We start from the raw sequence: 14,633 nt of genomic DNA, 5'->3' as shown, positions 1-14,633 counted from the left end.
GGCGTGTCTTTCAGACTTGGTTAGTTTGTTGGCTGCTGAGATCCTCGTGTGGACAGCAGCAAGACATACATACATGGCACCACCCAATGTTGATTCGCCGACGGCTATAGTCTCGCCATGCGAGTTCCAATCATTGGGGAGGCACATACATAGCACACCCTCATGGTGTAGCACATTGGTGACCAGCCGCAGAGTGTTTCTGCAGAGTACTGTAAATGCACGAAATAACGATAAAGGTCTTGTCACCTTATTCCTTATTGGATGTTGTACAAGTACCTGTAGTCACCCTACGTGACTAGACAAGCACTATGCGCATCAATTATAGCAGATCTAATTTGGGTTAAAGGTACAAGTCAATTTTCTAAAAATGTCCTGAATAATACATCGACCTTTATTGTATGATCATAACCCAACATCACCACCGTCAGGCCACTGGTCAACAAGCTCATCCAACCCGGCTCCCCGAACCAACTTGTCCATATTCATCCTCACACTAAACCTGACGTACGGTGTCCCAACGCGTCTGTCATAACCCCCTCCTTGCCCCTGGATATCCGAGCCCCCATCCCTGGCATGATGGTGACTGATTAGCGGTGGCTGGACAGTTACGCATACTGGCATATTGCTATTTCCTGCATTTTTCCCACCAGCAGGAGAGGGTTTGGCGTAGGCACCATCACACCATTCACCTAACATTACATCCCACTGCTTTCTAAAAGCCTGGAGCCCAAACTGCAACAATAGTTTCCGGGCGCCTTGCTGACTGACTGCGTAAGCAAGCGTGCAGACTGTCCCATTTGCTGCGTGGACGACACGGGAATATGGCGGATACAATTCGCTTAGCGGATCGTTCCGGGCGAAGGAGTGCGGCTTGAGATGTCTTGGCGCTGGTACCGTTAAATCGTCGGATATGAAGATGCGATGTTGTGGCAACCCGGAGTCTGGTTTTGGGTACTCGGATCCGCAGTGTCCCAGCCAAAGGACATCCCATCCATCACCGTACGGACTGCTTGTTGCAGCAGGGCGTGAGTGCCAGTCCAAGGGAATAGAGAGTCGAGCAACTTCCTCTTTATCCCATTTTGAAGACTCCCGTTTTCCGACGGCTGGTGGAGGCACAAAATTTAGAATACTCTCATCCTCGCTCTTAGTGCCGCTGGAGTCCGACCTCGAATGTTCAAGCCACTGATTCGAAGCAAGACTAAATATCGTCATCTGACTTTTCAGTCTCGCATCCCAATCCACATCATCTTCCATGATAAGTGCACTTTCCAGACTCTGGCTGACCACAGAACGAAGTGCATTCATGTGCGCTCTCCAGGACCCTCTCGCCGCAGTCGACGTTGCGCTCCACTCGTGACCATCAGGGGGCAACACGCGCTCAGGCACAGTATCTCCGTCCACGCCGTCAATCCACTCAAAGCTTAGGTTACTGACTGCCCCGGCGAGGGTTAGAGCATCTCTGCGGTCTGACCTGACGGGGCGGCTGATAACGAAGACCTTCGAGAACTGCGATATTGTTACTATAGGGTAAAACAGGAGAATGTAGACGCTTTATACCCCTAATGTATCGTTAAACACATCCTGTGGACCAATCCGAACATCGTATCCTTCCCCAAAACGATGAGTGATCAGTGGAAAATAGAGGTAGACGAGAGTCGCTAGCATGCAAAGCATTACCAGCGCCCTTCGCCTGCGAAATAGCCTCGACTGTTCGGTGTTCAATTTCATCTCATGCTGACTGATTAAGATCTCCAGAGTGTGAGCTTTCGTGAGTGATGTATCCGATTTCTCCAAAAAGAACATTAGTGGCTATCAGGTGACTTGGATGAGATGTCGCCTGAGTGCGGGTAAAGCGCCCGGCTAATGTTGAGGAAACGTGAGACTTGCACGTAGCCCCGATCATCTAGCAGGATCATCCCGCGTCAATTAGGGGTTAGATGTGACTTACATTACGGCAGACAACCAATGCTAAAAGCCTACAGACGTCGGGCTACTCAGTCGGTCACGATATGGGACAGGATTACTCGATTCAGTACTCATGGAATTTGGTTGCGCTGTCAGTCCTTACATATTTGTGCGAGTGTTTGCTAGCAACGCTTTTGTTTATGTTCTCATAAACCATCTACCATCTAGCTAGTATGTATTTATGGTCACCATATCCATCAGCAGTGGGCAGTCCTTAGACTTTAGGCCTCAAAAACCAACACAATTCCATCATCACCAGCTGTGACGATCCTCTCTCCAGTAGTGCCTTGGACGAAGCCCAACACACCACCACCCTCGCCATCACCTCTGTGACCTCGCCATTCTTTGCTCAAGCCAGAAGCCGCAGTGAACCCAATATTTCCACTCGGTGTCGCACCTCTGACGTCCCATCTTCGAACCACACCGTCCATACCACAGCTTGTCAACAGCCAGCCATCACCCTCTCCACGTACGAACTCAACCTTGACAACACTGAAGTCATCATGAGCCTCCTTGATATGACGTCGGACAGAAAACCGTCTTGCCGTGTCGTAGATGGCAATACTGCCGTCGACGCTACCAGCGGCGAGCAAGCTCTGCGTCGGCGAGAAGGAGAGCGTCTCGATGCCGTCGGTTTGGGTGTGCACACTAGCCAAAATAACTCCAGCTTGGCTGCCACCTGCGTTGCCTCCCTTCGCCTTTGCCTTGGTCTGTTTGCTGGACTGGGGCTGTGCTTGCGATGCTGCCTCGTTGGCGATGCGCGGTAAACTTACGATCTTAATTGCGCCGCCTGCACCACCAACGGCTACGAAAGCTGAACTCGGGTCGATGGCCACGGAGAACAGTCCACCCTGGACCTCAAATCTTTGGTCTTCACCTGTGAGGGAGACAACGGTTTGGCCGTTGTCGTTGGTCAGTCCCTTGGCGGCTGCTGCTCCCCAGATGTCCCACACGTACAGCGACATGTCATCTGAGACTGTCGCGAGGAATGTGCCATCGGGTGACCAAGCGCCTGCTGTGCATGATCCTTGATGCATAAAATAGCTCTGAACGATCTGGAGTGGGTTGGCAGAGTCTGAAGCGTCGATCGTGTACACCCACACCGAGCCATCCGATGCGCCCAGTGCAACTGTATTTGGGTATTCTACTGCGGGGCATGGAGCCAGCCAGTTAACCTCGGGCACCTCTTGTGCCTCGGCCAGGAACTTGAAGCTTGGTTTATTCCGCGCGTCGATCGCAAGTTGGTATGTTCTTATCCTCCCATCAAGACCAGCCGAAACTAGAAACTGTCCGCGCGGTAGCGTGAAAGCCAGCGCGTTGATCGAGTCGCTGTGTCCCTCGAGTGTAAAAATCTCCTTCAGCACGGTGCTTGTCTGCTGCGGTGCGTTCGGGTTGGAATTGTAGCTAGGTGGGAGGACAGGCCGGCCGGCAACGGCTGATGTGTCGAAGACGTAACCCTTGCCGGGCGCATCATCACCATCACCCTCGGAGCCACCAGTCGCAATGAGGGACGACAGTGTCGGGTGTTGCGCGATGGCGAAGACGGAGTCCTTGTGCGAGTCGAAATATGCTATGCTGTCGTTCACGAGTGTGATCTCCTCTGGCTCGTCGTCTAAATCCATCGCAATATCGCCATCCTCGTCCTCGACTTCCTCAAGCGCATCGTCAGCATCGAGCAGCTCGGGTGTGTCTTCGAGGTCATCGCGGTCATCACGGTGCGGGGATGTCATTGTGACTGGGGTTGGGAATGTGTCGGCAGGGAGGGGCAGTCTGGTGGAATACGGAGGAGGAAATGAAGAATCTCTTTGTATCAGACTCAAGGCTTCTTAAGAGTAACAGGATTTGTAATAATTTTCGGTGGACAGTCGTCAAAGACGAATGGGCATCTGCTTGATAATCGGCAACTTTTTTGGTGGCATGGTGGGGCAATTTCCTTCTCTTGGGCTTACAACCCCGCCACCCTGCGATTGCCAAGATTTCAGATTTCCTCATAGCTGAGCGGAGCTACCCGACAACAAAGATAGGGGAAGTAATTGCTATGGCGTGAACAGAGTGCATGCTGGAAAACTATAGTACCGCCCATAAGCCTCGTAAGTACATGTTATTTGAGTGTCCATTACATTATGTTGATCATCGGATTTGCCGAATTAGTATTGCATCTCGTGTTTCATACCGTTGTATCCCCTTTGTGATCTACGAATTATCAATATTTGGACCACTCAAATGACTGAGAAGTCTTGTTCTGATGTTCCAATTGAAGATTGCCACATATGTATAATCATGTAGGCCAGATACATGTAAAGAGCTTGTTACGTGACTAAGTATGCTTATTGGTGTACTGGTGATATGGATGCAACGAGGAACTACCTAGATACTAATCTACCATTTAGGCGGGATTAACCAAATTCTCCCAACCAAAAGTTCGTGTCCCCGACAAGTCATCCAGTTCCGCTATGACATCCATTACCTGGATAATAGCTACTCTGGATATAGTGACCTTCAATGCATTGATTTGAGGAGATATATTACTGGAATCATGTAATAAAAGATGATTGTAAAAGAGCAAAGGCTCGTGAAAGTTTCCTTCGTAGTGAGATTCGCTAGCATGATCCAGGGGATAAACTGATGTGAGTCCCTATCGCGAAACAGACCTGACCCAGCTAAGTACGATGTGTGAATCACACTACTGAGGAACGAAAACGACAAGGAGGGAAGATTCTAAGTGTCAGGTCGGATTCCATGATCTGTTTCTAGTGACTTGACCCAGTAAGAAACTAGAGAGTTGCGAAGGAGCCACCTGGCTGAGCAGTTTAGCCATAAACGTCTCTGGCCAGTTGCCAAATCCTGAGCGGCCGACTCATAGATCGAAGATATGACGTAGAAGCGAGTGGAGTGAGGCTGTGAAAGCCACTATTTGATGAGATCTCTCATCGCGAAGGTCTCAGAAGTGAAGTCGACCGTCTCACAGCAAGCCGGGGTTTCCACAACAAGCGCATCTGATGGAGGATAGTATTGTAAGTCTATACGCGTCTCGTGTTTGATGTGCACGGTCCGAACATTTGGTATAGGAGCTCTGAAACTCTTGCAGCACTTCAACGATGGATTTCATGGAGTAGGATCATTGCGGTTGAGTTAGATATCAACGCCTCCCATTCCCTCTATTACAAGTTTGTTTTTATACGTAGAAGCATTCATCAGATTTTATCGAGATGTTAGATTGTACACAGCCATATGGACTAGCCACAAACAACCACACCTACGGATATTATAAATAAAGTCCAGCGCACCTCGCGATTTCAGAAGAAGCAATCAGACACACCATGAATGAATCACTTGGATCCTCATTGGTCAGATATACGTGCAATATAACAGCAACTTGGACACACCAATCCAATGTGGGGTAGATTGTGTAAGAGAGTGAAATTGTAGGTGCTTCGTCGCTGGCCATTTACGATGTCCTTATTGTCCGATTCCAATGTTAGCAAGGAATGACATGTGTTCGTCAAAGTCTAGCTCAGATTACTCGCGGGGTTCGTACTTACAGGGAATGATAACATCAGGCAAAGATGACTTGCTGTGCTAGTTCAAACTATAATCATCAGAAATCAATCATCGTACGGGCAACATATGTTTTCTAATCATGAATATAATGCCGAGGTTGAAGTGTTTATATTGATGCTATGAAGTAGTGAGGTGCCTTGGTCATTTTAAGTCTGGGGCTGAGTATGCGAGTTCCCGGTCATCCGGTATTGACCTTCCAAGGTCTGATTGGTAGTGTTCAATAACTTTCTCAACCAAAATGCGGTATATACTGACTTACTCCCACTTCCTGGTAAACCGAAAAAGGCATCTGTCGCAGACTTGAAACCGTCCCTACTATCAAGGCCGTCCGCGCAAGGAAGTATAGTATGGCACTCAGAGACCCGGGAAGATCCAATGCGTGTTGGCGCCACCAAGAGCCTTCACGCTTCGTCCTGCTGACCCAAATACCTAGGAGTGTCAAAGTAAAGTCAAAGCCGGGTTTGACGGACATGACCTCAACTAAGCCCCAAAAAAACAAGATAGCGAGCAGAGCGGTGCTGGAGAGTCGCCATACGTATTGCTCCAATAACGTGGGAAACTCGTAGTTCCATTTCATCATGTGAATAGCTGGGTGAAGGACAGTAATGACCCAGGTGACGATAGCCATACCTAAAGTGGCAGGGGGGGTGATGTAGTCGTTGGGGATGCGTTGAAGGGGCCGCTCATCGAGTCCACCGAAGGTGCGGAAGGCATCCCGTCGATTCCAAACGGTCCAGCCGGGCTGCTCGAAAAAATCCATTGGAGTATCCATCCACTGCCCCCAAGCTTCCGACCCAGCTTCTTCAACAATTTGAGCCATTGGTGTTTCCATTTCGAGAATGATAGGCACTGTTACATCCTTGGGCTTGTCAAGCCAGAACAAGTTTGTTGCTAAGGCGCAAAGGCAGAATGCTAGCGTCAAGATCTCGAAGCATGAGGATTCAAAACCTTGGACTGTTCGTATGATGACCTGGCTGACGAGATATAACACCTGGATGGTGGCAAAAGTCTTGGCAAAGTGATCTGACTTGCTCTTATCCCAGATCTCAGCTTCGGTTGTTGATGGGGCTGCGATGTACCCTTTCGAAACGAGATACTGGATGGCACGCGAGTTGACAGGAAACACGGGTGCATCTGGAGAGGCAAGGGCATAGCCGCCACTGTCGGCAAAGAAGCCATGCACTGTTTTCCAGTGGGACACGCCCATTTTGCGCATGCTGTTCCGAGACCGCCGTGCCGACTGCCACTGACATGCTGCTAATAAAGTGACCGCCTCGGGGGCATAGACATTGAAGATGGCCCACCTGGGCTTGCGTCGGATGATGTGCTTCCACGTTTCCTGGGCGCTGGGTACGTTGATGTGCATCGTAGTCCAAACGCAGGTGAAGATGACGAGAACACAGGTCCAGATAATGTCGTTAGTGCTTCTGTAGTTCGATTCAGGCACCCATCCAAGAGAGCTGTCGTTCTTGGACCTCCCTGCCTCTAGCAGACTACAGAATGGGTCTTGTGTGAAGGGCGAATTAGCCATAGGATTCCTGCCGTAAGTCTGAGTCCTTCGCAGGAACGTGTATTCTTGACAGAACCGCGCCGTATTATTGCAAGTTGGTCCAACAATTTGGAAGATACAAGTGGCGGTAGTGTGGGGTAGAACCGTAGGAGCTGAATATTACTCAAATTGTTGCGTGTTCCAGACACAACGCCTATGTGCTGGGTGCAGCGATTGGGACGATTGCCCATAGATAGCCCTTCCGTAGCTGCAGTCTTTGAGACTTAGTCTCCTCATCGTAATCATCACCAATACAACCCGCTTTCCTGCATTACCAACACAAACTAATGGCTAATCGGACACTTCCGTTAATCTGAGCAGCATGCAGTTCGCGTCGACAGTTAATACAGCTAATGGCAATTGTGATTAGCTTAGCAGTGATGGATTTCATTTATGCCGGCGAGTTTAATAACGGATGGTTGGTAGAACATGGTGCATGTACTTGGACCTGCCTGTGGACAAACGCACGCGGCCGCTATGTCTGCGAAGTCAGCTCGAATTCGATGGTGTCCCAACATCAATAAAACTTAATTAGGTCACTTCAGTAACACTACAGTGTGAACCTGCGCGGATTGGGCCGGATTGGTGTAGGGCAAAATAGAGTGTGCCGAGAACCAAGTACCAAATCCACCAATCGACCACCAGGTTTGATTTATGCAAGTAATCAACTCAACAATGCCCAGTGATATATTACTTCTGTTGGCTATTAATTTATACCAAAAGTCCTCCCCAGCTGAATACAATAGGATCTATTCCTTGTTAGCCGTGCTACACATCTCGAGTTGCTGTGCTACTATCTCGTCGTATCCTGGACCCCGGGAGTTGATTTGTAGCCTGAAAGGCAATGGCTTCTTCAGAAGCCCATCTACCGAGTTTGTCAGCACTAAGGGGTGCAATTTTCCCTGAAATGCATTAGAAGTCGTTAACGAACCTGATACGTCTTCCATGCGGACCTGGATCCCAGGGTGAGGCTGGATGTCAAAGCTCCAGAGAACACGAGTGACCGCCACGAATATGCAGATGTCAGCCGCATATACACCGGGACAGAGTCGACGACCCCAACCGAAGTGGACGTGGTCTCGCTTTGACCAATCTGGATTGTGGGCAGACGTCGCCGAGTCCGAGCCATCGTTCAGGAATCGAGCTGGGTCAAACCTGTCAGGCTCCACATATCTCTCCTGGTTTCGCATGATGGACGGGATATTCGGTAGAAGAACTGTGCCTTTGGATATCACATAGTCGCCGTAAGTAATATCTTCAGTTGTCGAATGCGGAATTCCTATATTGGATAAATTTAGACGGACACGGGGCACCAAAACTACAAGCTTTGCACGGGGTTGACAAACCTGCTGCTGCGAATGGAGCCCAGCGATGAACTTCTTTTATCAGCGCTCGTACGTAGGGTAAATTCGGGTTGTCTTCCCAATTTGGAAGGCGTTTTGCCCCCACGACAGAATCAATCTCTGCCGAATGCCGAATAAATGTCAGTAAGGTAGTAATTACTGCGTTGTCACTTCTTCCTTTCGAGCTTACCAGCTTGGGCCGCAACGGCTGCCTTCGGGTTCACGGCCATCGCCTTCAAAAACTGCTGCATGAAACAGCTGATTGTGTCGGCGCCGGCACCAAGAAGCATGCTTAGGACATCGATGATTGCCTGTTCGCCAATGTTCATCCCGTCCGTCATCTATCTTTCGTCAGCACTTAGCCGCATCTGGCGCACCAAGGACAGCCACACGTACTCGTAGAAGCTGCATAGCAAAGGGGGTGCCTGAGATGGGGGTGGATTTCTTTTTACTTTGCAGATAATGGTCTTCGATTCTGCGCAGATGTCTAAGGTGAAGCCCGCGCTCTCGCCTCTTTAAGCCCCTGAATATCCACATCCACGGCTGCAGCCAAGGTGGAAGCTTCAACATGGAGGGGAAATAATCAAATATCAATGATCCTGGAAGAAAGTCTGTCGAGTATGTTAGTAAGTTTGGACGGGGAAGACTTTTTCTTGACTGGATTTTCTTACAGCAAAACATTGTCTCCCACAACTGAAACGTATCGCGCACCCTTTGGTCCCCTTCCGTACCGTAACGCACACCGTAGATGACGCGCATTGTGACGTTGAAGGCATGTCGGTCACACTCAAAGTGTGCCTGATCTGGTCGCTCTGCAAGGGATTTAAACATGAATAATGTCTCTTCCTCGCTCCATCGGCGAAATATCATGGCACCTTGCTGTCCAAGAAGGTGGTGATATATCTTCCTCAGACGGTGGAACTGTTCACCGTATGGCGCTAGTACCAAGCTCCAAGGAAGTAGTTTTGCTCTATGGTGCACCGTGATAGGCCTATCTGAAGTCTTGGAAGACATCTGAGCGACAGCTTAGGTTAGCTTTTATTTTATTGGCGTGGACGGGATAGCCTAGACAAGAGAACTAACTCACGGAATGCAAGAGCTCGTGAGCTGCGCGTGGGCTATTAATCACGAGTATTGGGCTTCGCGAGAGCCAAATCGTGGCAATATCACCATATCTTGTCAAGTGCTTCAGCGTCCTTGATGACCCGGAGTTGAGACCCCGGATCAGGCTCTGATTACCGATCCAGGGCCACGGTCGTGGTCCGGTTGGAAGCATCCCCCTCTGGCTGTCAATATGCTTGTTGTAGCTGACATGAGACCGCGATACGCACAAAATGACCGCAAGGGCAGAAATAATGTAGATAAAAGTCATAGGAAGATTTGAGATGCAGACTTCGTTGCTCACCATGAGGCAACCCATAGTATTGAAAGCCGGAAAATACGGGGCGTCCATCCTTGAAATCTTCTAACCTAGGTACAACAGATAGGTCAAGAAGATGCAATCTAAGGATGAAATAGGGTTTCCAAAGGAGGTTGACACAATATATATAGAAGACTAAAAACGCACGAGGCTTTCAACAATCTATAATCATCATATAGCAAAGCGGCGGCTACCATGCCTCTAAGCCACTCCAGCGCGCTTTACCCACAACACTTGATACGCACCAATGCGCACTGGTTCACACTATTCCTTCAAGTTTTCAGGCAGACAGAATTATCAAGTCCCAAATGGGCCCATGAAACCGCTTGTGCATTTTTATCTCCTTCGATGTCCGCCATGGTAACAGGCTGGACTGATGGGCCGATTCGAAGAAAGGGGAAGCCTTTGAGTCGAGGCATATGGGGTTCTTAATACATGGAAGATCACACTTAGCTTCATATATTTATAGATATGTAGCACTGTGGTCGTGGCAATTCGGAGCATAGTAGGATGCAGGCATACACCCGGAGCTTTAGTCCTCATTGCTGAACATTTATTACCCTAGCTTTTCTTGTGTCACGTACTTTACCGACCGACCCACACTCCAGGTTTTCAATTTTGATTGACTATCTTGACAATGCCCCTTGCAAGGACTCACCAGAAGGTTACATTCACATTGTTCACATTGTACCTGGGGGGTTACACCTAGGCATTCGCATCTATTTAAGTCCATCAGAACGAGAAGACCCAGGCAGCTGCAGGCAACTGCTATCACCGGCAATCACTTGAGCATCTGCAACTCTAGAAATGTCCAGGGGTTCAAAACAAATCTTTTGCTCCTTCCCATTGAACAAACAACACCTGTGCAAACATTGCATCTTCAGAAAGGAAGCAACTACACACACATTCATCAAATCCCCATCTCCATCCGGACAGTAACAAGCAAATACTTCAGAACAATGGACAAATACCGGGCTCGAAATCTAGCTGGTCCTGCTCTGGCAGGCATCGGCTTGTTCGGTCTAAATGCCATGTTTGGCCAGATCTACCGCAATGGCTACATTGGCCGCGTCCTCGACATCTTGTCCTCGCCTAAGCCAGTTTTGCCCGGCTCTCAAAACCCCCTTCTGACCAGTTACCTGGGATTGCCTGTGCTCGACGGCTTGCTTGCGGTCGCTTCTGTGCTCTGGGCCAATGTTGCGGATGGCTCGAGCCCGGTACTTTCTCTGTATGCTCTTCAATTTGGCGGCCAGCTGGTACCTATCTTTTTGGTTATGATGGTCGAAGGATCCAAAGTGGGTAACACTGGAAATCCTCTGCACTTGTGAGCTCAATGTCGACCTGTTGTAACGTCTTACCTTGGTTGCTGATGCTGATGCGGTTGTCTAGTTCTGTTTTGTGGGGGTACACAATGCAAACAGTCGGATATGCAGCGACCATGCCAATCTACGCTATCATGCATCTATTCACATCTCCCACTTTTATTAGTCGAGGAAGGGCTCTATCCAAGGCAAATCGTCCCCGGACCTCTGCCTGCTTGACCCTCGAGGCGCTCGTCCCGGCGTTTTCAATTGGCTATCTACTACCCACCCTCTTGATGGCCTGGCCGGTTTCGTCCCCCACGTTGCATCAATGGTTCGGCGTACTCTGGCAAGGTTTCCCGCTGTACGTTGTGGTATGGCAGCAGGTTTTCACGCGCCTGAGAAAGCCGACCCTGCAAAGTGATAGTGAGACCATTTCTCGGGCTTACGACTGGGCTTTTAACACCGCTTCGGTGATTCAGCTCTTCACCTATACTGTCATTTTGGCAGTGAAGGTTGCGCCTGGATCTTTTCCAACATGGGCCGTTGAGGAGTTCACCTTCGGCAGAGTTTTCAGGCCGGGTTCATTCTTCTCGACTCGGCCTTTAACATCCATGATAACGGCCATGCATGAATTTTTCAAGTGGGATCAGATTATCGGTTCTGCTGCAGCCCTCACTTGGGCGGTCACTCTAAACGTGACTGCGCGGAATGATACTATGAGCTGGGGCGACTGGATACTTCTTGGGTGGGACATCCTACGATGGAGTACTCTAGCTGGACCGGGCGGAGCGCTTGCGCGGCTCCTGCAGCGGCGTGACAAGATCGTCATATCAGAGCATGGACAAGATAGAACCAAGGGATCATAGAGTAGATATGGCATCAGTATGTCTATGAAACCCTTTCGTCTGTAAAAGCCACTGTTGGCATTCCCCTATTGTCACCTTCACTGCTCTTCCAAAAGGCACGAAACTAAAGGTATCCAAAGGGCGTCAAGTTCTTCCGGAACGGCTTTCTAAGTGATTGTGCCTTCTCCTCATCTACGACCCACACAACCTCTCCTTCCTCTGACGGCCATTTGACTGCAGACACCAGCCCCTGAAACCTTTCGTCTCTCTCCTCTCTCCTCCGGAAGATGAGAGGTGACCATTCAATGCCACCTCTTTCCTCAATACTTCGCATTACACGCTGCGCCTTCTCCAGCTTCGACTTCTGCTTGGCCGCTTCCACCATGTCGCCACTATGAAGAGCTTTGACCACGGGACACCAAGCGCGCCGCGTTTCCCAAGGGTCCATGTCATCTATGTTGAGTGCATTGGCTGGAACGGGCCTAGTATTCGTCCTGTCGTGAGTCTTAATGACCTCTCCCGACCGAGCATCGCTGATGGAAAAGAAACCATTCCACTTTCCCGACACAGTGTACAAGGGCCTCCTCGCCGGATCATCACGACGATACATACAGGCCTTAAATCTATTCCTTCGGTCCTCTGAGTTGCCGCTAAGACCAAGCCAGCTCAGCACGCCGCGGCTCGTATCGTCTGGCGGGGAGAATTGGATTTCCGAAACGAAGCCGCTGGAAGATACCACGTAGCACGTTCCCACAAGTTCTGGATAGAGACGACCAGAGAGCAGACCCTTGACTCGCGCCCGGGGGGCTGGGATGAGGTGGTCCTCTTGGAACTTGTCTATGTGCAGCATGCCATGGCCGTATTGGATGACATCGATGCCCAAGCCGGTCGCATCTTCAGATCCAAAACCTGTGTTGAAGACCATTTTGACACGCGAAAACGCCTGGGCTTTGATTCCATTCTTAGGGTCCCAAATGTATACTCCTGTTGTTGGGGGATGGTGTGAGACTTGTTCGACCACCAGATGCGTAGTGGCTATAGGCAACCCACTATCGCCGTCGCCGATATCGTCATCATTCCAGCTAGCGACAAACAGTTCACCCAAAAAGGCATTCAGCGGCTTCTTTATAGTGCCAGTGCCATCGACATCACCAGCATAGAATTGACGCTTTAGCGACAGCAGCACCCACTCAAGAACAAGCAGAGCTCTCTTCTCAGCTGAGGGCTCAGCGGCTGGGGCGGCGAAGACAGAGGGTCGCTCCGCCCAGCAACTGCCTACTTCAACCAAGGATACAGGAGCTAAGAAGAATGGAGGTGACGTCACGGTTGCAAGATCGACGCCGCGCATATGGTGGAGAAACTAGACATACCTGTCAGCAGAAAAACAGAAAAATAGTCCTGAGATGCCCAGAAGGACTCGGGCAGTAGACCGACCTGCAACGTATCTTTGACCCAAGATTGAGCAGCCATCTTTCGTATCCGAGTGGTATCTCCGAACAAAACATGTGCGGGCTTCACTCTCCTTGGGTTCACGAACCAGTGAACTGTTCAGTGCTGCTCTTTTAATCTGGCATACGCCGATCTCTGATATGCAGGCAAACCAAATCTAGCCCCCAGTGGTTTATTGAAATTATTTTGTCCCTTAAGCGCCCGCCCCCAAAGTATGCAAGTTCGGTTCACACCAGCTGCGTTGGTATCCCTGGTAACCTGGTTGGGCTTGGGTATCAGTCATTAGAACTACCGGCTGAAGTAATCGCCACATTGCAGCCGGCTGTGGCTCCGAGGCTGGGTCACAAGTTTGGTTTATGACACTCCATATCCAGCATTACAAATTTGACTTGATACCCTAACTGAGAATTCTCCTACATCGCAGCGTCTGGTACTAGTATATAGGTCATCGGATCGAAGCAGTCTTGATATCATTAGGCTTCCGCCTTGTACCGATACATTTGCTAAGTGGCGGATGCAAACCCGCCTTATCTGCCTTGTCATAGCTGGCCCTTGCCTGCTACGATTATTTACAGTACCGTCTACGTCTGCTTTCTGGAAATCATAAATTAATTTGCATATATTGCTCTGACACAGTCACTAAATTGCAGGGCGCATGTAGCACGATAATCTGATAATATTTGCACACATCATGTATGTATGCGGACCGGTGGTGCATAACACATATGTTCTTCGTTAGCGCTGACACGGGGCTTGCCGTGCGTGCGAAGTACATATTTCATGCTTTGCGCAAGGCAACAGACCCGTGGCTCAACCCGTATACCTTGAAGTAAGTGATGAAGCCGACCTAAATAGAAAACTCGTCTCGTATAACATCGTTGGCAGCGATTCCAAGAAGTGGCATATTAAGAATTCTATCTGTAGATCTAATCTCGCGCGGCGGTCTACCTTTGTGGATATGTAGGATAAAGAGAATTGGTGACAGCGGGGACCCCTGCGGGATGTCAGCGTGTAACTGGAACGCCGTCGAGTATTCTTCGTCGAATAGGAGCCGTACTGACCTATCCGTCACCAAGCTTTTTACCCACTGTCAGACCCAGGCGGAAAGTTCTTTCTCATGTAAGATTGAAATCAATCTCCTATGGATTACTGTATCAAAGAAGCCTTTGACATCTAATTGGAGGAGTGAGAAGACCC

General features: G+C 49.6%; 6 protein-coding genes across 6 annotated transcripts; 1 reads left to right on the top strand and 5 right to left on the bottom strand.

The window, feature by feature from the left end:
- Positions 1–339: 339 nt before the first annotated feature.
- BCR38DRAFT_452598 (uncharacterized protein) lies at positions 340–1,918 on the bottom strand. Its single transcript, XM_040861535.1, has 2 exons — positions 1,558–1,918; positions 340–1,506 (listed from the first exon to the last, which is right to left on the bottom strand). Exons 1-2 carry the CDS (start codon positions 1,801–1,803, stop codon positions 403–405), a joined length of 1,350 nt encoding a protein of 449 aa, XP_040709542.1. The 5' UTR covers positions 1,804–1,918; the 3' UTR covers positions 340–402.
- On the bottom strand, positions 1,919–3,865 carry BCR38DRAFT_452596 (WD40-repeat-containing domain protein). Its single transcript, XM_040861534.1, has one exon. The coding sequence runs from the start codon at positions 3,693–3,695 to the stop codon at positions 2,187–2,189; it is 1,509 nt and encodes a 502-aa protein (XP_040709541.1). The 5' UTR covers positions 3,696–3,865; the 3' UTR covers positions 1,919–2,186.
- Positions 3,866–5,755: 1,890 nt separating this feature from the next.
- On the bottom strand, positions 5,756–7,057 carry BCR38DRAFT_357079 (uncharacterized protein; the record flags this gene model as incomplete). Its single annotated transcript, XM_040857075.1, has 1 exon — positions 5,756–7,057. The coding sequence occupies one exon, from the start codon at positions 7,055–7,057 to the stop codon at positions 5,756–5,758; it is 1,302 nt and encodes a 433-aa protein (XP_040709540.1).
- A 646-nt stretch (positions 7,058–7,703) lies between these two features.
- Positions 7,704–9,694, bottom strand: BCR38DRAFT_403375 (cytochrome P450; the record flags this gene model as incomplete). Its single annotated transcript, XM_040857796.1, has 7 exons — positions 7,704–7,940; positions 8,007–8,354; positions 8,422–8,538; positions 8,609–8,759; positions 8,815–9,029; positions 9,090–9,432; positions 9,506–9,694. 7 exons carry the CDS (start codon positions 9,692–9,694, stop codon positions 7,825–7,827), a joined length of 1,479 nt encoding a protein of 492 aa, XP_040709539.1. The 3' UTR covers positions 7,704–7,824.
- Positions 9,695–10,484: 790 nt separating this feature from the next.
- Positions 10,485–12,084, top strand: BCR38DRAFT_403374 (uncharacterized protein). The gene is made up of 2 exons (XM_040857795.1): positions 10,485–11,162; positions 11,228–12,084. Exons 1-2 carry the CDS (start codon positions 10,798–10,800, stop codon positions 12,006–12,008), a joined length of 1,146 nt encoding a protein of 381 aa, XP_040709538.1. The 5' UTR covers positions 10,485–10,797; the 3' UTR covers positions 12,009–12,084.
- Positions 12,085–12,111: 27 nt separating this feature from the next.
- On the bottom strand, positions 12,112–13,373 carry BCR38DRAFT_403369 (uncharacterized protein; the record flags this gene model as incomplete). Its single annotated transcript, XM_040857794.1, has 2 exons — positions 12,661–13,373; positions 12,112–12,624 (listed from the first exon to the last, which is right to left on the bottom strand). The coding sequence occupies exons 1-2, from the start codon at positions 13,333–13,335 to the stop codon at positions 12,112–12,114; spliced, it is 1,188 nt and encodes a 395-aa protein (XP_040709537.1). The 5' UTR covers positions 13,336–13,373.
- Positions 13,374–14,633: the final 1,260 nt, after the last annotated feature.

The sequence above is a fragment of the Pseudomassariella vexata genome, assembly GCF_002105095.1.
Source record: "Pseudomassariella vexata strain CBS 129021 chromosome Unknown BCR38scaffold_28, whole genome shotgun sequence".
Taxonomy (NCBI): domain Eukaryota; kingdom Fungi; phylum Ascomycota; class Sordariomycetes; order Amphisphaeriales; family Pseudomassariaceae; genus Pseudomassariella; species Pseudomassariella vexata.
The sequence above is the reverse complement of the archived record's forward strand: the minus strand, read 5'-3'. Positions and strand labels throughout refer to the sequence as shown.